This window comes from Trichomycterus rosablanca, chromosome 23 (genome assembly GCF_030014385.1).
Source record: "Trichomycterus rosablanca isolate fTriRos1 chromosome 23, fTriRos1.hap1, whole genome shotgun sequence".
Taxonomy (NCBI): domain Eukaryota; kingdom Metazoa; phylum Chordata; class Actinopteri; order Siluriformes; family Trichomycteridae; genus Trichomycterus; species Trichomycterus rosablanca.
The window spans coordinates 13975889-14003407 of record NC_086010.1 but is presented as its reverse complement, the minus strand read 5'-3'; the positions used below and the strand labels follow the sequence as shown (position 1 = coordinate 14003407).

At 44.0% G+C, this 27519-nt stretch overlaps 1 protein-coding gene across 2 annotated transcripts in view; it reads right to left on the bottom strand.

The window, feature by feature from the left end:
- The window catches only part of LOC134300842 (uncharacterized), a 291233-nt gene that overhangs the window by 242573 nt on the left and 21141 nt on the right, over positions 1–27519 (bottom strand). For both annotated transcript variants that reach the window (XM_062985271.1, XM_062985272.1), the window contains exon 4: positions 13603–13653. In XM_062985271.1, coding sequence (XP_062841341.1) covers positions 13603–13653 — 51 coding nt within the window. The remainder of the gene's footprint in view (positions 1–13602; positions 13654–27519) is intronic.

Sequence of the window (27519 nt, the reverse complement as noted above, 5' to 3'; positions counted from 1 at the left end):
AACGCGATGACTCTAGCTGTCCGCTATTCGGGAACCGTAACAGAAGAAGTTAAAAAAGTGTTATGCTCCCGACAATTTGTGAATATACCGTGTATTTATTTCTTTACTAAGCAAGTGCATCACTACGTTGTTTTGTAAACCGGAGTGATCCTTGACTCGCACACCATATAAATAGTAGAATTCTACAGTAATGAACGCAGCTCTGCTCCTACCGCCTCGTGAAACGCTCGCATTGCAGACATTACTCTTCGCTGTTGGACTTGTTTCACTTTCCAATTTAAAGTATTTCCACACAGCAGACATGCTGACGTAAAAAGAAGGATCTGGCTTAGTAAAGCCATTACCGATCAGTTAAAAAATGCCTTGATCGGCCCCGATTCCGATCTTTGAGATCGGATCGGGACATCCCTAATCTGAAACTCACGTGCCCAGGTGGTGCAGCGGGATTTTCCGCTAGCACACCAGCAGTGAAATTCTGTACTCCTCGGTTGCCACCGGTAGGCTGGGCGCCATCTGGCAGGCATAATTGGCAGTGCCTGCAGCAGATACTAGTTGACCACCGTATCTGCTAGGGTAGGACGACTGGACTATTTGTGGGTGGGATCTTTATATGCTATGTAAGGACCCTGATGGATGGATAGACAGACAGACAGACAGACAGACAGATAGATAGATAGATAGATAATAGAATAATGGATGGATGGATGGATGGATGGACGGACAAAGGGATGGATAGATGGATAAATGAGTGGATGGACAAGTGGATGGATGGATGGATGGACGGACAAAGAGATGGATAGATGGATGAATGAGTGAGTGGATGGATGGATGGGTGGGTGGATGGATAAATGGATTGATGGATGGATGGACGGATGGGTAAGTGGTCCTGCAATAAACTGGAACCTTGACCCTGAAAGCCCTGTGATGCTGACCAATACGACACAGCTGGAACCAGTACTCCTCGGTTCGAAACTCGGTGTTGCCACCGGTCGGCTGGGCGCCATCTGGTGGGCATAACTGGCAGTGCCTGCAGCAGATACTAATTGGCCACCGTGTCTGCTAGGGTAGGACGTCCGGACTATGTGTGGGTGGGATCTTCATACGCTATGTAAGGACCCTGATTGGCAGAAGAGATGCCTGAGCAGAATGCAGGGGCGAGAAGAGGAGGGCTGTGCACTTTAAGTGGCCACTTCAAATTGCTCCTAGATGGATGGATGGATGGATAGATGTTGGATGGATGGATAGATAGATGGATGGACGGATGAATAGATGTTGGATGGATGGATGGGTGGTAGAATATATGAATGGATGAATAGACGGATGAATATATGTTGGATGGATGGATGGATGGACGGATGAATATATCTTGGATGGATGGATGGATGGATGGACTGATGATATAGATGTTGGATGGATGGATAGATGGATGGATGGGTGGATGAATAGATGGATGGATGGATGGATGAATGAATAGATGTTGGATGGATGGATGAATAGATGTTGGATGGATGGATAGATGGATGGATGGATGGATGAATAGATGTTGGATGGATGGATGAATAGATGTTGGATGGATGGATAGATGGATGGACGGATGAATAGATGTTGGATGGATGGATAGATAGATGAATGGACGAAAAGATAGATGGATGGACAGATGAATAGATGTTGGATGAATAGACGGATGAATATATGTTGGATAGATGGATGGATGGGTGGATGAATAGATGGATGGATGGATGGATGAATAGATGTTGGATGGATGGACGGATGAATAGATGTTGGATGGATGGATAGATAGATGTTGGATGGATGGATAGATAGATGGATGGACGGATAGATAGATGGACAGATGAATAGATGTTGGATGGATAGATGGATGGATGGATAGGTGGAAGGATGGGTGGATAGATGGATGGGTGGATAGATGGATAGATGGATGGATGAGTGGATGGATGGATGAGTAAATGGATGGATGGGTGAGTAAGTGGTCCTGCAATGAACTGGAACCTTGACTCTGAAAGCCCTATGATGCTGACCAATATGACACAGCTGGTGAAAAATACATTTAAATGGTAAATTGCATGTTTTTAGGGCATGGGTTTGAATTTACCAGACGAGCACTTTGTCCCATCATATTTAGGAGTCCTAGAGAGCATACAGCCCTATTTTTGGGTAGAAGGGATGTCATATTTTCCTCTCCCCATCAATAGACAGTACACTTGCCTATCACTTGTATTTGAGTCTCTGTATACAGACCGGAGCTGTAATTGCTGTTTTTCATGAACGCTTAGCCAAACCAATTAAGAAGACGATTTGCTAGCCACCTTTCTAGACTGATCGCCATCACACGACGGAGAAAACTAGCATGTACCTGCATGTGCTCAGAACACTGCAAAAATGTTACTTTTCATCAAAAAAATCTAACATCAAAGCTTAACCTGTCAAAAAGTGTTTGCGCCCAAAATGTTTTCCATTACCTGGGTTCCTGTGACATTTTCTTTGTGAAAAGCACTGATTTATTTCAAACTGCATCCAATTTTGTGGTACTTTGGTTCCCGTGCCCAAAATTCCACCAAAAACTGACATTCACAATAATTTCAGATTAAAACTTGAGATGGAAAGTGTAATGAATGGGCTGAATAGACAGAATGATTCAGAATCTGAATTTGAGGCCCTAAGCTTGTGTCTCTTTTCTAAGGGCCCTCGGCTCTTTCTTGCTACGCCGTCCCGACAGGCAGTCGATGTGGCGCAGGGGCCGAAGGAGGCGTGCGAATCGACTCCGGTGCCCAGAGGGCATCCGTTTAGGATCCGTTTAGCCCATAGAAACAACGCGTGTGCATGTAAGAGTGCACACAACCCGACATGTCAGCGTGTCAGCGCGTCAGCGGTCACGCCGCCTCCGATGCCATTGTGGTACGCGATTAATCATTCATCATGACGTGCATGTGCTTACGTCTATCACATCACAGGCACAGAGCCAAATGAGTAATAGACCGCAGGACTTCATTTTGCCAGGATAATCCCGCCTTAAGAAGAATTCAGTCCCGCATTAGGGCTGGGCGATATGATTAAAAAACTCATGTCTTGATATTCTTTTGAAAAGTAGCGATATACACTGATCAGCCATAACATTAAAACCACCTCCTTGTTTCTACACACACTGTCCATTTTATCAGCTCCACTTACCATATAGAAGCACTTTGTAGTTCTACAATTACTGACAGTAGTCCATCTGTTTCTCTGCATGCTTTGTTACCCCCCTTTCATGCTGTTCTTCAATGGTCAGGACCCCCACAGGACCACTGCAGAGCAGGTATTATTTGGGTGGTGGGTCATTCTCAGCACTGCAGTCACACTGACATGGTGGTGGTGTGTTAGTGTGTGTTGTGCTGGTATGAGAGGATAAGACACAGCAGCGCTGATGGACTTTTTAAACACCTCACTGTCCCTGCTGGACTGAGAATAGTCCACCAACCAAAAATATCCAGCCAGCAGCACCTTATGGGCAGCGTCTTGTGACCACTTATCTAGAAGGTCTAGAAGATGACCGACTCAAACAGCAGCAATAGATGAGCGATCGTCTCTGACTTTACATCTACAAGGAGGACCAACTAGGTAGGAGTGTCTAATAAAGTGGACAGTGAGTGGACACGGTATTTAAAAACTCTAGCAGCATTGCTGTGTCTGATCCACTCATACCAGCACAACACACACTAACACACCACCACCATGTCAGTGTCACTGCAGTGCTAAGAATGATCCACCACCTAAATAATACCTGCTCTGTAGTGGTTCTGGGAGAGTCCTGACCACTGAAGAACAGGGTGAAAGGGGGCTAACAAAGCCTGCAGAGGAACAGATGGACTACAGTCAGTAATTGTAGAACTACAAGTGCTTCTATATGGTAAGTGGAGCTGATGAAATGGACAGTGAGTGTAGAAACAAGGAGGTGGTTTTAATGTTATGGCTGATCAGTGTAGACTGTCTGCAGAGTACGGCACCCAATTATGGAAGCACAACTCTAGAGCAGAAACACTGACTAGGTCAGGACGTTCCACTAAATTTAATTAAATTAGAAGATCACTCATTTGAATAGCTAAGACCAATAAAATAAGGATTTGTAACCCTTTAAATTAAGTCTTTACCCATTAAATGATACTACGAATGAACAAAAAAAATTTATGATTTATTTATCTTAGAGCATTAGTACTGGACTAGTAACCGAAAGATCGCTGGTTCAAGCCCCACCAGTGTCAGATTGCCACTGTTGGGCCCTTGAGCAATGTCCTTAACCCTCAATTGCTTAGATAATATACTGTCACAGTACTGTAAGTCGCTTGGGATAAAAGCTGTCTGCTAAGTGCAAGCTTGCATATGTGGGGCTTGAACCAGCAACCTTCCGATTACTAGACCTGTACCTTAACCGCTGAGCAAAGATCCAAATTTCAGCCGCTCAGGTGGCGCAGCGGTGAAGTACGCTAGCTCACCAGAGTCGGGGTTTCGAATACATCGTATCGAATCTCAGCTCTGCCCCTCCGACTGGACTGGGCGGCAGCATGAACAACGATTGGCTTTTGTTCAGGGTTAGAGGGTAAAAAAGTCGGATCATAGGTCCTCATAACTGGTGCGACTGCGGCCCCCGCTGGCTGACTGATGGTTCCTGCACAGGGCTGAGGAATAATGCTGATGGGGGTGTGGCCCTCCGTACACAGTGCTCGTCAGTGTATGAACTCGACTCGTGCAGGTGAAAAATGCAGTCTGTACTGATTGTACGTGCCAGAGGGGGCGTATGTCAGTTGAGAGGCGTCCTAAGTCAGCGGTGAAGGGTCGAATCAGTATAGAGGGTAACTGGACACGACTAGATTAGGGGAGAAAAAAAAAAAAAAGATCCAAATTTCGTGAAATGGCCTAGGCAGTCTCATCACAGACATTGACCAGAGAACAGTGGTGGCCTGGCACTTGAGGTACCAACCTAGTTCACAAAAGGCTACTATTGGCCCTTGAGCATCACATGCATGGAAACTCAGGTCTCCAGGAGCTCCTGTGCCACAGAGCTTCCATTATTACATCTTAGGTTGTGTAGGAAACAAGACCCATTGTAAAAAAAAGGCAATTATAGTGGCGGATTCTCCCATAGGTTAATACGTTGTAGAATCACAGTATTCGTAACATCTCGGTGTTATAACGTGCCAGGGTAAGTGGTGTAAAAAATGGGTTCCATACGCTAAGATAAAATTAGACTAGTTAATAAATTACATCACGTCAGCCAGACAGATGGTACAACCTGTTATATTTAGCAACTAAGTGTTTTAATGATTGTTCGCGGGGAAAAAGCAGTGGCGCGCTTTGTTGGCTGTGAAAACGGCGTCGTGATTTTTCATGCTGTCATTCTGCTCCATTAGCGAAGCCTAACACAATTAGTTATGAATATGCAGTAATAACATGCAAATCGTTCCCCGGATCGCCCCCGGGCGCTGGTCTTTGCCTCTCCAAACCCAATTCTTTCTACATCGTTACAGCAGCCGGGCGTAATTCATCAGGGGGGGGGGGGGGGGGGGGGCACCTTAGCCTTATTGCTTGGGCTTGGGTAACCAATCGGCAACTGTTAACCAAGTAGAGGGGGCTTGGTTTCGACAAGGCGTGTGGCATTAACCATGCCGTTGCGGCGCTTCACCACTCTTGCCACTTGTACGCCTCTCCCCTGGGTGATGTTACACAGTGTCGGAGCTCGCCGGAACAATTAACCCTGTCGTTAATTAGAAGAAAATGTCAGGCGTGCAGATGGTAAAGCTGGCACCCGGCCATGACGCCAACTGCTGCTGAACGAGTCTGACAGCTGCTTTGGCGCAGCACCGACCTGGCAGATGTCAAACCTTCCAGCTGGCAAGGAGTTGCGAGGCTGTGTGTGTATGAACGTATGTGTGTGTGTGTTGGGAGTGGTTTGTCAGCACCAATTTTGTGCTATAGAATCTGTTGCATTTGATCAGGATGGCTCAGACTGGCATGCGTTGTACGTGAAAATGATCTTAAAGACGACTGCGGCAAGAAAACATCATCCAGATGTGACCAGTTGAACAGATAAAACCTTGGTAATAGGTTAGGTTAGCCAAAAAATGTGCCCCCAGAGAGATGATCACGTGTGTAGAGAAGCACAATTTTCCATTGATTATGGAGTCCGCTAAAGGGACAAAATGCACTCAATCGTGCAACACACACATCAAACATTGTCAGCACACTACACCACAGAAAAGTCTGTTATACTAGCAATCCTACGGCAATTCAGTTAGTAATCGGTAAGTCAAAATGTCCAAGATGTCAAAGTTTAAGGCAGCTAAAACACGACCCAGGTAACTGAGTTCGGAAAAATCCCAACCAATTCTGTGTACTGGGGGAACCATCAGGTATCACTGTCCATTTTATCAGCTCCATTTACCATATAGAAGCACTTTGTAACTCTACAGTTACTGACTGTAGTCCATCTGTTTCTCTACATGCTTTGTTACCCCCTTCCACCCTGTTCTTCAATGGTCAGGACCCCCACAGGGCACTACAGAGCAGGTATTATTTAGGTGGTGGGTGATTCTCAGCACTGCACTGACACTGACATGGTGGTGGTGTGTTAGTGTGTGTTGTGCTGGTATGAGTGGATCAGACACAGCAGCGCTGCTGGAGTTTTTAAACACCTCACTGTCACTGCTGGACTGAGAATAATCCACCAACCAAAAATATATCAAGCCAACAGCGCCCTGTGGGCAGCGTCCTCTGACCACTGATGGTCTAGAAGATGTGGAGATATGAGTGGATCAGACACAGCAGTGCTGCTGGAGTTTTTAAATACCGTGTCCACTCACTGCCCACTCTATTAGACACTCCTACCTAGTTGGTCCACCTTGTAGATGTAAAGTCAGAGACGATCGCTCATCTATTGCTGCTGTTTGAGTTGCTCATCTTCCAGACCTTCATCAGTGGTCACAGGACGCTGCCCATGGGGTGCTGTTGGCTGGGTATTTTTGGTTGGTGGACTATTCTCAGTCCAGCAGTGACAGTGAGATGTTGATCCACTCATACCAGCACAACACACCGTGTCCACTCACTGTCTGCTCTATTAGACACTCCTACCTGGTTGGTCCACCTTGTAGATGTGGTCACAGGACGCTGCCCACAGGGCGCTGTTGGCTGGATGTTTTTGGTTGGTGGACTATTCTCGGTCCAGCCGTGACAGTAAGGTGTTTAAAAACTCCATCAGCGTGCTGTGTCTGATCCTTTCATACCAGCACAACACACACTAACACACCACCACCATGTCAGTGTCACTGCAGTGCTGAGAATTACCCACCACCCAAATAATACCTGCTCTGTAGTGGTACTGTGGGGGTCCTGACCATTGAAGAACAGCATGAAAAGGGGCTAACAAAGCATGCAGAGAAACAGATGGACTACAGTCAGTAATTGTAGAACTACAAAGTGCTTCTATATGGTAAGTGGAGCTGATAAAATTGACAGTGAGTGTAGTTTTATAGCAATAATGTATAGTAATAGATACCGATTTAATGCATATATTAATGCTGTTTTTATTATGTTTTACTACTGTCCCATCTTTTTTGGAACTGGTTTTAGAAAATGAACCTTACAATATTTTACACACTAAAAACATCCATTTAATCTGTGTTCTATTTTTTTAGCCTTTAAAGCTGCTTTTTGGGCAGTTGTAGCCTGGTGGTTAAGGTAGTGGACTAGTAATCAGAAGGTCGCTAGTTCAAGCCCCACCATTGCCAGGTAGCTGCTGTTGGGCCCTTAAATTAGGACCTTTACCCTGTATTGCTCAGACTGTATACTGTCAGAGTACTGTAAGTCACTTTGGACAAAGGCGTCTGCTAAATGCTGAAAATATAAATGTAAATCGGTGATGAGTGATGATGACCCATCCTGTGGTCATTTCAAAAACTGGCTTCTTGCAGTGGACCGCAAAATAAAGATCATATCCTTGTGTATACATGGACGCCTCATTTTCACTAAAGCTGTTGACAGTCACCGGCTCTGTATTCAAAACTGAAATGCATCTTAAATGATTTATACTTAAACGAGAGTTGTTTTTGCATCTTATTCCGTGCATCGGCACTTTCAGTGTCGTCGTACGTGTGACTAACGAGCAAAAAAACGCACGTACGCGATGCAAATTCGGGCGGACGGGGCCGACGAGTCAGGGGTGATGATCGGTGGATTTGAAACGGTGGCGCTTCGGCCAACGAATATCGGTCTAGCCTATTGATTAGTACGCTTGTGTAATAACAGAAGGCCGGAACCTGAAAAATTCAATAAAATAAATAAATAATAACAAAGTTGCGTCCGCCCACAAAGCCCACAAACCCTGCTAAAAGTGAAATGTATTAATCTCACAAGCCACGACGATCTAACGTGATGCAAATAAATAGAAGATTTATTCCCATAATTCCGGTTTATGCTGCATTTTATATTAGTCCGGTTTGTGCCGTGTCTTGTAAGCGTCTCCGCATGAGGGATTAATTTATACAGGCCGAATAATGACACAAAGAAAGAAAAGTTTGCCTTCCTTTAAAAGTCTAGCGAAAAAAAAAAAAAAAAAAAAGCAGGGCGCTAGGCTAGTTTGCATAACTGTATAATCTCATCAGGAGATTATGAAAAATGTAAAAACAATGCTGAGACATCTGCGAGTAACATAACAGAACCTGACATCAATAAATCACTGATCCTGATGTGCATAAATATATAAATAAATTTGCGCATAAACAAACCGAATAGAAAAAAAAAAAAAAAAAAAAAGAGCTAGCAGACGGAGCGAGATTCACCCAGCACGGTGGTACAACCCCCGGGGATCATTTCAATCTGTTCCTTTTAATGTTGACGCTGGTGGCATGTTGATGCTGCCTACATTTCATATTTACATGATTTGATGCCGGTGTTATTATTCGTATTACTATTTTATTTATTTATGTGTGAAAGCGCCGCCGCTCTTCGCGGAGCCGGCTGCGAGAACAGAACCGTGCAACCCGAAGGGCTCAGCGTGATAGTTTTCAGCCGGGCTCACCAGCCTCCTGGTACGACACCTGCTTTTGGAAGGTGCGCGGCTTTCCGAAAGATAAAGAAGTTAAAGAAAAGCCACTACGGTTGGGAGAACTCGGAGAAAAACTTTCCAATCCAAAGTGCTAATAAGGACTGAGGGTATAAAAAAATAAAAAAATAAATAAAGCTTACGGTCGTTCAGGTGGCTCAGCGGTAAAAAACACGCTGGAACCATTCGAGATCCCAGCTCTGCCTGCCGGCTGGGCTGAGCGGCCACACGAGCGACGGTTGGCCTGTTGTTCAGGTATTGGTGGGATTAAGCCGGATGGGGTCTCTCTCATAACTAATGCAATTACGACCTCTGCTGGCTGATTGATGGCGCCTGCACAGAGATGAGAAAAGAGTGCTGTCAGGGTGTGTCTCTCCGTACACAGTGCTGATCCGCATTGCACTCATCAAAGTATGGGTGACGAGATGCATACGGCATGCTGCCCACGTGTCGGAGGGGGCGTGGGTTAGCTCCGTTGATGTTAGAAGCAGGAAAAATTATCAAGCGTGAGGATTAGAGCGAGTTTGACGAGGGCCAAATTGTGATGGCTAGACAACTGGGGGAGGGCATCTCCAAAACTGCAGCTCTTGTGGGGTGTTCCCGGTCTGCAGTGGTCAGTATCTATCAAAAGTGCTCCAAGGAAGGAACAGTGGTAAACCGGCGACAGGGTCATGGGCAGCCAAGGCTCATTGATGCATGTGGGGAGCGAAGGCTGGTCCGCCAACAGACGAGCTACTGTAGCTCAAATTGCTGAAGAAGTTAATGCTGGTTCTGATAGAAAGGTGTCAGAATACACAGTGCAGAACAGTTTGTTTAGTATGGGGCTGCATAACCGCAGACCAGTCAGGGTGCACATGCTGACCCCTGCCCACCACCAAAAGCGCCTACAATGGGAACATGAGCATCGGAACTGGACCACGGAGCAATGGAAGAAGGTGGCCTGGTCTGATGAATCATGTTTTCTTTTACATCACGTGGATGGCCGGGTGCGTGTGCGTCGCTTACCTGGGGAACACATGGCACCAGGATGCACTATGGGAGAAAGGCAAGCCGGCGGAGGCAGCGTGATGGTTTGAGCAATGTTCTGCTGGAAAACCTTGGGTCCTGCCATCCATGTGGATGTTACTTTGACACGTACCACCTACCTAAGCATTGCTGCAGACCATGTACACCCTTTCATGGAAACGCTATTCCCTGATGGGTGTGGCCTCTTTCAGTAGGATGAAGCGCCCTGCCACAAAGCAAAAATGGTTCAGGAACGGTTTGAGAGGCACAACAACGAGTTTGAGGTGTTGACTTGGCCTCCAAATTCCCCAGATCTCAATCCATTCGAGCATCTGTGGGATGTGCTGGTCAAACAAGTCCGATCCATGGAGGCCCCGCCTCACAATTTACAGGAGTTAAAGGATCTGCTGCTGACATCTTGGTGCCAGATACCACAGCACACCTTCAGGGGTCTAGTGGAGTCCATGCCTCAACGGGTCAGTGCTGTTTTGGCAGCAAAAGGGGGACCAACACAATATTAGGAAGGTGGTCATAATATTATGCCTCATTGATGTATATATAAGGTATAAGTAAGGGCGCATTAAGATGAGAAGAGTTTTGTATATTGCTCACCACGAGACTGGGCGCCAATTGCTCTTCTTTGCTCAGCGCTTGGCTTGTACGGTGGCTCAAAGTCATCAAAGTGCACCATATAACGAATAACCATTTGTGTGAAATAACTGTCAAATTCACTCGAAAAGCGTCCACACGTATCTAAGTTTAGCCGTATTCTTCCTCACTTTGTGGTTTATCACTTTTAAACTTGTGTTATACAGCTCAGGGTGCTGAGAAACCATGAGAACAGCTTACAACAGCTTGTTCTCCGGGAGAGTCTAAAATGAAGAATGAAGAAAAAACCAACAACGTTTAGTGTTCATAGGTCATTGTTGTAGTACATTAAGCCACGTTAAGCTTTTCCACGTTAAGCATTAGACTCTCCTGATTTTCCACGTTCGTACTGCCTGAGTAGCTTTTTTACATCATATTAAACATATGGACATATCAGTTTAGCCCAATGAAGGAGCTTTAAAAAAAAGGTCAGGGGCAAACCGGGTCAGAGCTCAATCGGGTGAACGCTGTGCAATTTCACTTCATTCACTTTAACGGGACGTGCAACTTTTAATTTAACTTTTAATTTAATTTGAATAGGACATGTGCAATAGCTGCGATAGCTTCAGTTCTGCTTTGTTTAAGTACTGTTTTATATTTTTATATTTATATTTGTATGTAGTACTTTTATTGTTTGCTTTTTTTTCTTTCTTGGCGGGGGGGGGGGGGGGGGGGGGCAGGGTTGTATTCCAATATCGTTGTAGTTCGTTGAAGTGTACAAGTACAGTGTGCAATGACAATAAAGGATTCGTATCGTATTCGTATTAATGTCCACTTCATAGGACACGATGGCACAGGCAGCGCGAAAGCTGCTTTGCCGCTTCTCACTTGATCGAATGAATGCGCCCTTATTAGTTTGTTCGCTTGCCGACACAAAAAAAAAAGAGGAACCACATCACCCGGCCCTGATATCCCTCCACTGGCTCCCTGTAAGTTACCAAGTAAGTCCTTGCATTACGTTTGTCCCACATAGGAGACTTGATCCAACCCTATCCTTCTCTGAGTCTTTGAGGTCATCTGAGTTCCTCCTAGTCTGGGCTTTAGCTTAAAGGTGACCAAGCCTTTGCAGCTGCAGCGTCGAGACCAGGGGACAACGTTCCCTTGGACATTACGTCTGCTTCCAGTGCAGTGGTCACATATAGGGTGTGTTCGGGAGCTGCCTTGCTGTCTTACTGCCTACATAGGCAGCTGCCTCGGTAGAGAGGATTCTAATAAGGGTGTGTTCGAAAACCTAGTGAGCTGCCTTGCTGTCTTACTGCCTACATAGGCAGCTGCCTCGGTAGAGAGGATTCTAATAAGGGTGTGTTCGAAAACCTAGGGAGCTGCCTTGCTGTCTTACTGCCTACATAGGCAGCTGCCTCGGTAGAGAGGATTCTAATAAGTCAATGACTTATAAGTCAGGTTATTCGAACGCGCTACTTAGACAGCGATTCCATCGGGTTTCGCATTTAGCATCTTGCCATTCAAACCAATGGGATGGGGTGGCACAGCGCGCTAGCATGTCGACTAACATCTCCCTTCGCGTACCGAAAACGGTTACATTCGCTGACAAGCCCGAACTTGCAAATAAAAACACTTGTGCAAGTTAATACAAATTGAAAATCAATAATCATTTATTTACGTTTGTAAATAACTCCGTTCGTTTCGCCGCACCGTCAGCCATGTTTTTTTTATTTCTCTGTGAGAGAAGAGCTGCCGCACTGAATGCTGGGATTGCCTTGATCACTAAGGACGCTTCCGATGCTCACTCGTTCTTGAGTCAAAATAACATTGAAATTTTAAGCTGCCTAACTAGACAGGATATTAAGGCATCTAGGATTTCGAACAGCCTCCTTCTCGGGAGCACACGTAGGATGACGTAAAATGCCGTCTATGTTTGTTTGTTTCTTTCTTTTATTAGGATTTTAACGTCATGTTTTACACTTTGGTTACATTCATGACAGGAACGGTGGTTACTCATTAAACAAGATTCATCAGTTCACAAGGTTATATCGAACACAGTCATGGACAATTTAGTGTCTCCAATTTACCTCACCTGCATGTCTTTGGACTGTGGGAGGAAACCGGAGCACCCGGAGTAAACCCACGCAGACCCGGACCGCCCCCACCTGGGGATCGAACCCAGGACCTTCTTGCTGTGAGGTGACAGTGCTACCCACTTAGCCACCGTGCCGCCCTGCTGTCCATGTAGAGAGCTCACTAGCTATTCGAACACACCCATAGACACCCAAGGTTGTGTTATTTTGAGGTTTAGTTTAAAAGTTATTAGGTCTTGATTTCTCATTTCAAAAGTTTCAGTTCCAAACATTCCAGTATTAAAAGTACTAGAACCAAAAGGTTATAGTTCAGTACCCAAGGTTACGTAACAGTTTAGTTGTAGCACAAACTTAGACACAAGCTAGCAGGACCTTAAATTCAGGGTTAGCCGCAGTGTTCATAAGGCATAAAGCATCACACAGCATTTTTTCATTGCTATTCCATCAACAGCGTTATCCTGGTCAGGGTTACTGCGGGTTCAATTCTGGACGCATAACATGAATACCTTGGATGTGGTGCCAATCCAGTGTAGTGCTTCGGCCACGACCTTAGACATAGCCAATCATGTCCGTGTAGATGCCTGGCCAGCTTTTTTGGGTTTTGGGCTCGTGCCAACCAAGCACCCACACATCACACAACCAAAACTTACAACACCATACACAAATCCCAAACTATACAAGAGTGACAATGAGGTACTCGCAATGAATGCTTGCTGCAAGCTGATTGGTCAGTCTTTCTCTTCAGTACTTGTGTGCACTGTGTGACATCCGTAATCTGTAACACACACACACACAAAATAAAAACTTCAGACACTAACATACCATGTACGTTCAATGTAGAATAACATGCTGCTGCTGGGTGGATCACCAGACCTAGATTAGATAACATGATTTCAGAAAATATCATTACTATAATTGCATTTGTCATTTTTATAACTGGGATTTAATCAAAACTTTGACGCAACCACTGACATGGCTATGCTCTCTACTGAAGAACAGAAAACTGTAAATCAAAGCTTCCACAAATGAAATAATAGTAGATGATAGTAGATGTTTTCATACCTGTATGTATATATCGGTTATAATTTTATAATTTTATCTACATACATTGCTACTATTATTATCTGTATGTTACCACCACTACTCTCATCCATAACTATGTCCGACATACTTTATATCTGATACACAATCTCTATTCATATTCTATTTTATATACATATACAGTGTATCACAAAAGTGAGTACACCCCTCACATTTCTGCAAATATTTTATTATATCTTTTCATGGGACAACACTATAGAAATGAAACTTGGATATAACTTAGAGTAGTCAGTGTACAACTTGTATAGCAGTGTAGATTTACTGTCTTCTGAAAATAACTCAACACACAGCCATTAATGTCTAAATAGCTGGCAACATAAGTGAGTACACCCCACAGTGAACATGTCCAAATTGTGCCCAAAGTGTCAATATTTTGTGTGACCACCATTATTATCCAGCACTGCCTTAACCCTCCTGGGCATGGAATTCACCAGAGCTGCACAGGTTGCTACTGGAATCCTCTTCTACTCCTCCATGATTACATCACGGAGCTGGTGGATGTTAGACACCTTGAACTCCTCCACCTTCCACTTGAGGATGCGCCACAGGTGCTCAATTGGGTTTAGTCCATCACCTTTACCTTCAGCTTCCTCAGCAAGGCAGTTGTCATCTTGGAGGTTGTGTTTGGGGTCGTTATCCTGTTGGAAAACTGCCATGAGGCCCAGTTTTCGAAGGGAGGGGATCATGCTCTGTTTCAGAATGTCACAGTACATGTTGGAATTCATGTTTCCCTCAATGAACTGCAGCTCCCCAGTGCCAGCAACACTCATGCAGCCCAAGACCATGATGCTACCACCACCATGCTTGACTGTAGGCAAGATAGAGTTGTCTTGGTACTTCTCACCAGGGCGCCGCCACACATTCTGGACACCATCTGAGCCAAACAAGTTTATCTTGGTCTCGTCAGACCACAGGGCATTCCAGTAATCCATGTTCTTGGACTGCTTGTCTTCAGCAAACTGTTTGCTGGCTTTCTTGTGCGTCAGCTTCCTTCTGGGATGACGACCATGCAGACCGAGTTGATGCAGTGTGCGGCGTATGGTCTGAGCACTGACAGGCTGACCTCCCACGTCTTCAACCTCTGCAGCAATGCTGGCAGCACTCATGTGTCTATTTTTTAAAGCCAACCTCTGGATATGACGCCGAACACGTGGACTCAACTTCTTTGGTCGACCCTGGCGAAGCCTGTTCCGAGTGGAACCTGTCCTGGAAAACCGCTGTATGACCTTGGCCACCATGCTGTAGCTCAGTTTCAGGGTGTTAGCAATCTTCTTATAGCCCAGGCCATCTTTGTGGAGAGCAACAATTCTATTTCTCACATCCTCAGAGAGTTCTTTGCCATGAGGTGCCATGTTGAATATCCAGTGGCCAGTATGAGAGAATTGTACCCAAAACACCAAATTTAACAGCCCTGCACCCCATTTACACCTGGGACCTTGACACATGACACCAGGGAGGGACAACGACACATTTGGGCACAATTTGGACATGTTCACTGTGGGGTGTACTCACTTATGTTGCCAGCTATTTAGACATTAATGGCTGTGTGTTGAGTTATTTTCAGAAGACAGTAAATCTACACTGCTATACAAGCTGTACACTGACTACTCTAAATTATATCCAAGTTTCATGTCTATAGTGTTGTCCCATGAAAAGATATAATGAAATATTTGCAGAAATGTGAGAGGTGTACTCACTTTTGTGATACACTGTATCACATTTCTGCAAATATTTTATTATATCTTTTCATGGGACAACACTATAGACATGAAACTTGGATATAAGTTAGAGTAGTCAGTGTACAACTTGTATAGCAGTGTAGATTTACTGTCTTCTGAAAATAACTCAACACACAGCCATTAATGTCTAAATGGCTGCAACATAAGTGAGTACACCCCACAGTGAACATGTCCAAATTGTGCCCAAAGTGTCAATATTTTGTGTGACCACCATTATTATCCAGCACTGCCTTAACCCTCCTGGGCATGGAATTCACCAGAGCTGCACAGGTTGCTACTGGAATCCTCTTCCACTCCTCCATGATGACATCACGGAGCTGGTGGATGTTAGACACCTTGAACTCCTCCACCTTCCACTTGAGGATGCGCCACAGGTGCTCAATTGGGTTTAGTCCATCACCTTTACCTTCAGCTTCCTCAGCAAGGCAGTTGTCATCTTGGAGGTTGTGTATGGGGTCGTTATCCTGTTGGAAAACTGCCATGAGGCCCAGTTTTCGAAGGGAGGGGATCATGCTCTGTTTCAGAATGTCACAGTACATGTTGGAATTCATGTTTCCCTCAATGAACTGCAGCTCCCCAGTGCCAGCAACACTCATGCAGCCCAAGACCATGATGCTACCACCACCATGCTTGACTGTAGGCAAGATACAGTTGTCTTGGTACTTCTCACCAGGGCGCCGCCACACATGCTGGACACCATCTGAGCCAAACAAGTTTATCTTGGTCTCGTCAGACCACAGGGCATTCCAGTAATCCATGTTCTTGGACTGCTTGTCTTCAGCAAACTGTTTGCGGGCTTTCTTGTGCGTCAGCTTCCTTCTGGGATGACGACCATGCAGACCGAGTTGATGCAGTGTGTGGCGTATGGTCTGAGCACTGACAGGCTGACCTCCCACGTCTTTAACCTCTGCAGCAATGCTGGCAGCACTCATGTGTCTATTTTTTAAAGCCAACCTCTGGATATGACGCCGAACACGTGGACTCAACTTCTTTGGTCGACCCTGGCGAAGCCTGTTCCGAGTGGAACCTGTCCTGGAAAACCGCTGTATGACCTTGGCCACCATGCTGTAGCTCAGTTTCAGGGTGTTAGCAATCTTCTTATAGCCCAGGCCATCTTTGTGGAGAGCAACAATTCTATTTCTCACATCCTCAGAGAGTTCTTTGCCATGAGGTGCCATGTTGAATATCCAGTGGCCAGTATGAGAGAATTGTACCCAAAACACCAAATTTAACAGCCCTGCTCCCCATTTACACCTGGGACCTTGACACATGACACCAGGGAGGGACAACGACACATTTGGGCACAATTTGGACATGTTCACTGTGGGGTGTACTCACTTATGTTGCCAGCCATTTAGACATTAATGGCTGTGTGTTGAGTTATTTTCAGAAGACAGTAAATCTACACTGCTATACAAGCTGTACACTGACTACTCTAAGTTATATCCAAGTTTCATGTCTATAGTGTTGTCCCATGAAAAGATATAATGAAATATTTGCAGAAATGTGAGGGGTGTACTCACTTTTGTGATACACTGTATATACACATAAATGATACATTGTAATAAATGATATATTTATTCCTACATATCTGTATATATTGTTTATAAGAATAGTTACAATACTGCTATTATCACATGTACTAGATGCACAATTTGCACATGCTGATATTCTGTTGCATACCATATGCTGTATTAATGCACCTTATTTACTTACTTACCTTATTTTGTATTTGTATCTTGCCCTATTTTGTATTTGTATTAAGTTTTCTCTTCTTTGTTAAACTACTGGAGACCAATAATTTCCTTCGGGATAAATAAAGTATCTATCTATCTATCTATCTATCTATCTATCTATCTATCTATCTATCTATCTATCTATCTATCTATCTATCTATCTATCTATCTATCTATCTATCTATCTATCTATCTATCTATCTATCTATCAGATCTGGCGTACATAAAAATGAACATATGACTGCTAATTGCTAAGTTAAAAACACACGTCTTAGACATTCTTTATACACCAATCAACCATTTTATCAGCTCCACTTACCATATAGATGCACTTTGTACTATTACTGACTGTAGTCCATCTACATACTTTTTAAAAAATTATTATTATCTATTTTTTCCCCACTTTTTTCCCCCCAATTTTTCTCCCCTATTCTAGTCGTGTCCAATTACCCAGATTGCGTCCTCTACACTGGTTCGACCCTTCACCGCTGACCGAGGACGCCTCTCAACTGACTTGCGCCCCCCCCCTCCGGTACGCAATCAGTACAGACTGCATTTTTCACCTGCACAAGTCGAGCCCATACACTAATGGACGCCGTGTACGGAGGGTCACACCCCCATCAGCATCATTTCTCAGCCCTGTGCAGGCGCCATCAGTCAGCCAGCAGGGGCCGCAGTCGTACCAGTTATGAAGACCAATGATCCGACTCTCTACCCTCTAACCCTGAACAACAGTCAATCGTTGTTCATGCTGCCGCCCAACCCAGTCAGAGAGGTAGAGTCGAGATTCGATGCGATGCATTCAGAACCCCAACTCTGGTGCACTAGCGTACTTTACCGCTGCGCCACCTGAGCGGCTCTCTACATACTTTTTAACCTGCTTTCAACCTGTTCTTTAATGGTCAGGACTCTTACAGGACCACTACAGAGTAGGTATTATTTAGGTGGTGGGTCATTCTCAGCACTGCAATGACATGCAGTGAGTGGATCAGACACAGCAGCGCTGATGGAGTTTTTAAACACCTCGCTGTCATTGCTGGACTGAGAATAGTCCACCAACCAAAAATATCCAGCCAACAGCGCCCTGTGGGCAGCGTCCTGTGACCACTGATGATGCACTAGAAGACAAATTGAATGGGCTAAACTGGGAGGAAAATGGGGAGAAAATGCATAAATAATAAAAAATAATAATAATAATAAAAAATGTGAGGTTTCCAAACAAGATCAGAACGTATCTGAGAAGATTCTGATACTCAAAACATCACGTGAAGACTCCCTGTTAATAAAACTGCTGACTGAGCGCATGAAAATGGACGGAAGAATAAAGACGCTGTATAAATAAATTCAGTAAATAAAACATCCAGCTGGCCGACGTGGTCAGCTCCACCACATCTAATTAGTCTTCTGCTGCCTGGCCTGGTGTTGTCTTTGGAGAGCTGGGGATTTGAGGCTGGCTGGCTGGTGAAATATGGGGGAGCGTGTGCGGCGGTGAAATATGGGCCTGTGCGAGTGTGTGCGAGTGTGTACTGAAATATGGGCATGTGCTGGTGTGTGTTTGGAGGGTGTAGTGACAGAGGTCACTCTAGGGAGAAAAAGGAAATCAATGTGGATGTTAATTACTCCCAGGTCAAGTCCCTGTGCCATCAGGTCTATTTTTTTTTCTCTGACCTGCCAGAGCTGAGCCCCGTCGCTTCGGCTGCCTCGCCCGTCTGATGCGGTTTCGGCAAAATGATTAACAGCTGCGCAGATCCCTCAACTCGTTCGGGCCATGAAGTTAGAGCTGAATGATCATTCCTCTAATCATTTAATACCAAAAGTCAAAATCAAAATTATACATATTTATTTATTAGGATTTTAACATCATATTTTACACACTTTGGTTACATTCCTTACAGGACAGGTAGTTACTGCTTACTGTCAAACACAGTAATGGACAACGTTGTATCTCCAATTCACCACACTTGCATGTTTTTGGACTGTGGGAGGAGACCGGAGCTCAACACAGAGTTTCTTACATTTACTTTGACTTTTATTTGATTGCAGACAGGATGAACCTGAGATATTTCATGTTTTGTCTGCTCAACTTCAATTCATTTTTTACTTAAGTATGTTTTGTATTAAAAATTGTAATTCGCTACATTTTAAATAACATCCGTTACTGAGTAAAATAAACGCTAAAAAAATCGCGTCTGGGAAACTGCTGCAGTAAATTCTGCGATGGAGAGTCGGATCTTTTGGCTCAGTTCCTTTTAAAGAGCCATTCAAAAAAATTAATATCATTGATGAACAATCATCTAATTCAAACAACACTTAAATGAGAAAAAAAGATTGTCAAAAGTATACAAATTCACAACAAGTATATTTTAATAACAAAAATAGTTTTAAATAATAGCAATAAATCACCTGTTGTATAACTTTACTATACATTTCATTAAATTCCTCTCGGTAATACGTGATAGAGAAAAAATTACAGGGAAGAGACATACTGTGGTTGCATTGCATTTAGTTTCAGAAAAATCTCTTGTGCAGAGATGTGCCTGTGATTGTTTCTGCTAAGCGGAATGGGTGGATTACTGCCGATAAGAAGTGCGCACAAAAAAATTTTTTAAGAGCCATTCAATAGAATCGGATCGTTCACGAATGACCCATCACTAGTGGTTATACAGTTTGAAAAAGTTTTATGGGATGGTCTGTACTAAAATGACAAATTATGTTTTAAATGTTTTAAATGTTGTATCAACATGTTTTTTTCTATTATATTTGAATAAAAAACAACTATTGTGAGATTTACATCCACTTGTCACCCTCTCCTGTTACTAAATATCGTTTACTCTGAGTACATTTTAAATGAGTTACTTTTTACTTGAGTAGATTTTTAGACTAGTAACTTTACTCGTACTTAAGTAAAAATTCATTAAAGTAATACTACTTTTACTTGTGTGCAATAGTTTAGTACTCTTTCCACCTCTGCTTTTCACCACACTTAAAAGATGTTTCCGGCACCGAGGATACCAAGTGATTTAATGTTTCAGCTTTTACTTTGTCCCATTTTTCCCATTTTGCAAACATGTTTTAAGATGTGCAACAGTACGGGGTCGTCGTCACATTTTTCATTTCAAAATTCTCCACACATTCTCTATTGTGGACAGGTCAGGACTGCAGGCAGGCCAGTCCAGTACCTGTACCCTCTTCTTCCGCAGCCATGTGTTTGTAATGTGTGCAGCATGTGGTTTTGCACTGTCTTGTTGAAAAATGCATGGACGCCCTTGGAGAAGACGACGTCTTGAAGGCAGCACATGTTGCTCTAAGATCTCAATGTACTTTTCTGCATTAATGCTGCCATCACAGAAGTGTTAATGACCTTCGCCAAGGGCACTGACACACCCCCGTACCATGACACACCCTGGCTTTTGGTTCCTGATAACAGTCTGGATGGTGCTTTTCATCTTTGGTCCGGAGCACACGGCATCCACTTTTTCAAAAAAACCTGGAATGCTGATTCATCTGACCGCAATACACGTTTCCACTGTGTGATGGTCCATCCTAGATGCCTCTGAGCCCAGAGAAGTCGACGCCGCTTCTGGACATGGTTACCAAAAGGCTTCACGCATTTGTTGACAAACTGGAGATCCTCCGGCCCTCTCTGCTCATCAAAGGTTCAGCCTTTCCTGCATGCTGCTTTTTGTGCCAAACCATTATTACAATCACCTGTTGAAAATCGCTTCATTATTTAGTTTTTTCACCTCATTACTAGCCCTAAATTGCCCCCATCCCAACATTTTTTGGAATGTGTTGCAGGCCTGAAATGCAGGAATGGATGTTTATTAATAAATGAAATGAACTTGAGCAGACAAAACATGAAATATCTCAGGTTCATCCTGTCTGCAATCAAGTCAAAGTAAATATAATAAACACTGGATTTTTATTTTATTTGCAGTTTCCATACTGTCCTAACTTTTTCTGATTTGGGGTTGTAAAATCAGAACAATAGTCACAAAACTGCAAAAACTCAAGCATTAAGTATGTTGTCTGAAAAGCACCAGACCCACAGTGTAAAGAGGTCTGGATGTGTGAGCTTATCTGGAGGGAAGATTTATGACAGGTTATGACAACAACAACCCAAAACATACAACCAAAATAACCCGAGACTGCTTTCTAATAAAAAAGATGAATGTGCTTGCATGGCCTTAGACCTCTAGACCCTGTAATCTTGGTTTGCTAACAGTGATGGGTCAAAATTGAACCACAATGTTGCAAAATGTTTTTGTTTTTATAGGTGGCTCAAAAAGTTACAACCCCAAATCAGAAAATGCGAATGAAATAAAAATGCCTTTTATTTGATTGCAGACAGGATGAACCTGAGATATTTCATGTTTTGTCTATTAATAAACATCCATTCCTGCATTTCAGGCCTGCAACACATTCTAAAAAAAGTTTGGACGGAGGCAATTTAGGGCTAGTAATGAGGTGAAAAAACTAAATAATGATGTGATTCCAAACAGGTGATTGTAATCATGGTTTGGTACAAAAGCAGCATTCAGGAAAGGCTGAGTCTTTGATGAACAAAGATGATCAGAGGATCCAGTTTGTCAACAAATGTGTGAGAAAATTATTAAAATGTTTAAAAACAATGTACCTCAAAGAAAGATTGGAAGGTATTTGAATATTCCTCCCTCTACAGTGCATAATATCATTAAACCATTCAAGGAATCTGAACACCTGTGATCTCCGATCCCTCAGACGGCACTGCATCAAGAACCGCCACTGAACAATAGCTGATATAGCCACATGGGTGAGGGATTACTTTATCAAACCTTTATCAAGCACTACAATACAGAGTTACATGCACAAATACCACTTAAAACTTCACTGTGCAAAACAGAAGCCTTATGTTAACCATGTCCAGAAGTGGCGTCGACTTCTCTGGGCTCGGAGGCATCTAGGATGGACCATCACACAGTGGAAACGTGTATTGTGGTCAGATGAATCAGCATTCCAGGTCTTTTTTGGAAAAAATGGACGCCGTGTGCTCCGGACCAAAGACGAAAAGGACCATCCAGACTGTTATTAGGAACAAGTCCAAAAGCCAGGGTCTGTCATGGTATGGGGTCGTGTCAGTGTCCTCGGCAAAGTTCATTTACACTTCTGTGAAGCAGCATTAATGCAGGAAAGTACATCGAGATCTTAGAGCAACATGTGCTGCCTTCAAGACGTCATCTTTTCCAGGGACGTCCATGCATTTTTCAACAAGACGATGCAAAACCACATGCTGCACACATTACAGAGGCATGGCTGCGGAGGAAGAGGGTACGGCTACTGGACTGGCCTGTCTGCAGTCCTGACCTGTCCCCAATAGAGAATGTGTGGGGAGTTTTGAAAGGAAAAATGCAACAACGACGACCCCGTACTGTTGCACATCTTAAGACGTGTTTGTAGGAAGAATGAGACAAAATAAAAGCTGAAACACTAAATCACTTGGTATCCTCTGTGCCAAAACGTCTTTTAAGTGTGGTGAAAAGGAATGGCAACATTACAAAGCGGTAAATGCTTTACTGTCCAGACTTTTTTTGGAATGTGTTGCAGGCCTGAAATGCAGGAATGGATGTTTATTAATAAATGAAATGAAGTTGAGCAGAAAAAACATGAAATATCTCAGGTTCATCCTGTCTGCAATCAAATAAAAGTCAAAGTAAATGTTTATCTGATTTGGGGTTGTATTTAATATCATCTGTCACAAATGTCTTGTTTCGTTTTCCCGTCCCACCACTACAAAATCTTACCAGATCTTAAGAGACTTTTTAAACAGTAGATGATTTGAGTTTGATTCATTGCGGTGGACGTGCGCTGGACATAAATAAACACGGCTAGGAACCCAGACACGTTCGGTAGAGGACGGGACCTTGGAGCATCCATTAATGCTGGTAATATTTTATGCATGATCCGCAGACAGGGGGGTTCCTCGCTGTTATTCTGTTCTTAACGCTCGGCTGCTTTCTAGGTCAACAAACAACTTTGGCGCGGCGACATAAATAACGATGGATGCCTAATCCTTTAACGAGGCTATTGGAGTGATCAAGTGCTGAAACCTCTCCGCCCTTTTGTGCGTTTTTCATAAACGGGACGGAGGGAGATCAAAGCCGACGCTTAGCGCGGTTTCATACGAGGCGATCGATACGAAGCAGGCCGCTCGTGTGCAAATACTGTACATATTTGTGATTGTGCGTGCATGTGTGTGTGTGTGGAGGCTAATTAAACAAGCTAAGCTGAGAGAAGATTTGCTCACTGAAGGTGCACGATTGCTATTAGTGCTGAATGCAGAAAGTCCACGCGGGTGGAGCGGCGTGCACCGAGGGGAATTAAACGACCGAAGAGAAACAATAAAAACACGCTGGAGGCTTGTGCCGTTAAACGCTGGCCTGGAAAACTGAACGGAAGGGTGATCAGCCTGTGCGCTGCCCATTATGTGCCCCGAATGAAACGGAAAACGGTCAATGACCAAAATTTAATTCCGTCTGGTGGTTTTAACCTGCTAAGGAATGGCATTGTACACCGAGCGCCCTGCCATACAGGCGCTTGTTCTTTCACTTGCTTTGCGAATTACGTTTAACGCAATTATTTCATTCGAACGCACTTCTTAACAGCCTTTGCTGCATTATTCGATTTAACTGACCTTTAACCTACTGCCAAGCAACTAGAATCAAAGCTAATTAAAAAAGCTGAAATGAAGCTACTAAATGTAGTTTCAGACACAGAAACATCTGCAGATGAACAAGGTCTGTGTCAATGTTTAAAAGGAATGCTTTATGCTTTTTAGCCTTATACATACGGTCCTACTAAATTAACGGGAAAATGACATCACATCATTTCCGGCAGTCATTAAATAACACTAATGAATTAAATGATAGAATAAATGGAAGCTACAATACACAGCATAGCTGACCTCGGAGATGAGTCGCACACACAGTGACTCGGACTCGTTTCAAATGACGCAGACTCGTTTCAATGACTCGCAAACAACATTCAAACCACCTCCTTGTTTCTACACTCACTGTCCATTTTATCTGCTCCACTTACCATATAGAAGCACTTTGTAGTTCTACAATTACTAACTGTAGTCCATCTGTTTCTCTACATGCTTTGTTAGCCCCCTTTCATGCTGTTCTTCAATGGTCATGAACCCCAAGCGGTGGGTCATTCTCAGCACTGCAGTGACACTGACATGGTGGTGGTGTGTTAGTGTGTGTTGTGCTGGTATGACTGGATCAGACACAGCAGCGCTGCTGGAGTTTAAAACACCTCACTGTCACAGCTGAACTAAGAATAGTCCACCAACCAAAAATATTCAGCCAACAGCGTCCCGTGTGCAGCGCCTTGTGACAACTGATGAAGGTCTAGAAGATGACCGACTCAGACAGCAGCAATAGATGAGCGATCGTCTCTGACTTTACATCTACAAGGTGGACCAACTAGGTAGGAGTGTCTAATAGAGTGGACATGGTATTTAAAAACTCCAGCAGCGGTGCTGTATCTTATCTACTCATACCAGCACAACACACACTAACACACCACCACCATGTCAGTGTAGTTCTGAGAATGATCCACCACCTAAATAATACCTGCTCTGTGGCGGTCCTGTGGGGGTGAAAGCAAGTTAAAAGGTATGTAGATAAACAGATGGACTACAGTCAGTAATTGTAGAACTACAAAGTGCTCTCTCTCTCTCTCTCTCTCTCTCTATATATATATATTTTCCTCCCGGTTTAGCGCCATTAATTTTGTCTTTCGCTGCTGACAGATACCAGACTGCATCCGAGGAGAGCACGTCACTGTACACGCCTCTTTCAACATGTGTACAGCCCTCCTCTTCACGCCCTTGCATTTTGCACAGGCGTCTCTTCCGCCAATCAGGGTCCTTACACAGCGTATGAAGACCCACCCACCCACACGTAGTCCGGCCCCCACCCTGCAGATACGGTGGCCAATTAGCATCTGCTGCAGGCACTGCCAATTATGCCCGCTAGATGGCGCCCAGCTGAGTTTCCCCCTGCGCCCTGTCTTATAAATTTGATGTCTTATTAGAATCCTCTGGGCTTAGGCAGCTTCCTATGTAGGCAGTAGGTAGCAAGGCAGCTCACTAAGTTTTCGAACAGACCCCGTGTTTTAGGACACAAAGTGTCGTTACCCTCCTACTAGGGATAACATTTAGTGTCTCCAATTCACCTCACTTGCATGACTTTGAACTGTGGGAGCACCCAGAGGAAACCCATGTGGACAAGGGGAGAACAACAGCGACAGTGCTACCCACTTAGCCACCGTGCCGCACCTGTCTAAGTAGTGCGTCCAAATAATCTGCCTTATAAATTTGATGTCTTGTTAGAATCCTCTCTACTTAGGCAGCTGCCTATGTAGGCAGTAGGTAGCAAGGCAGCTCACTAGGTTTTCGAACAAACCCCATGTTTTTGGACACAAAGTGTTGTTTCCCTCCTACTAGGGATGTTCACCCACACTGAGGCGCTACACTGACGTTTAAACAGCACGGTGAGGCATGTTAGAAAAGGCGTCTGTTGTCTGGAATAACTAAAAGCAATTTTGTTTGTTTGTTTGTTTGTTTATTAGGATTTTAACGTCATGTTTTACACTTTGGTTACATTCATGACAGAAACAGTAGTTACTCATTACACAAGGTTCATCACTTCTCAAAGTTATATCGAACACAGTCTTGGACGATTTAGTGTCTCCAATTCACCTCACTTGCATGTCTTTGGACTGTGGGAGGAAACCGGAGCACCCGGAGGAAACCCACGCGGACAAGGGGAGAACAACGACAGTGCTTCCCACTTAGCCACCGTGCCGCACCTGTCTAAGTAGTGCTTCTAAATAATCTGCCTTATAAATTTGATGTCTTGTTAGAATCCCCTGGGCTTAGGCAGCTTCCTATGTAGGCAGTAGGCAGCTCACCAGGTTTTCGAACAGACCCCGTGTTTAGGACACAAAGTGTTGTTACCCACACTGAGGCGCTACACTGATGTTTAAACAGCACGGTGAGGCATGTTAGAAAAGGTGTCTGTTGTCTGGAATAACTGAAAGCAATTTTGTAAGCACAAAAAAGTGACTCCTAAGGGCACGAAACCCATCAGTAAACAATAATACAAACCAGAAAATCGCTGGAATTAACAATGTGAATAAAAAACATTAGCTGATTAAGAAGCGTACAGGACGTGAGGGATGTAATTTTCCGAGCAGGTTTGAGTGTCCGCGCCGAGGACCCATTTGTGATCAGTCGATGCGGCTCTCAGCCTTTATGAAAGGCCATGCAATTTATGGTAATGAGTTTTTTGAAGGTTATGACCACAGTAAACTAATTTGTTAGAGGAATGGCAAAAGCTAGCACAAACAGTACTCAATCATTAATGCTAGCGGGAGGGGAAAAAAAAAAACTATTAAAGTAATGGTCAACTGCTCGACAGAGAGAAAAACCCCGACCCAGCTCGGTAAGGGTGTACTAATATATAACTGAGCAAAACATGGACGTTGCATCACGCAAATTACTTTTCAGGGCCGTTTTGAACATTAATACTGTTGAAATAGGGGAGCGAATATAACGAGGAGCGGGAAAAGCCGCCGGCCAAAGTGACAGAGGCCAGAAAAGTGCATGCTGTCTGGCTTAAAAATGACCCATCGAGGACGACTGACATCACAGATTAATATAATAATAAATAACAGGTGGGCTAATGCTTCACTCTGCTCTAACAATGTAGTGATGTGTGAACACTGGTAAACTTTACTCCTCTTTGATTACCAACAGGATGCTCCACAACACTTCCTGTGGACAGACGAGACAGAAGCTGCACTGTCAGCACCAAAACATCATCTCAATTGTAAAGCATCGTAAAGAATGAATCACTGGATGTGTTCGAAAACCTAGCGAGCTCTCTACATTAGTGGTGGGCGGATCGATCCAAATATCGATATTATCGATACCAACGTTGGTATTGGTATCGGATCGATACTAGTGTTATGAGATCGGCCAAAGTGACAGAGGTCAGAGAAGTGCATGTTGTCTGGCTTAAAAATGACCCATCGAGGACGACTGACATCACAGATTAATTAAGCAATAGAACACGAGAGGGAGTGTGTTATCGCGAATAACATCACGGCTGTGA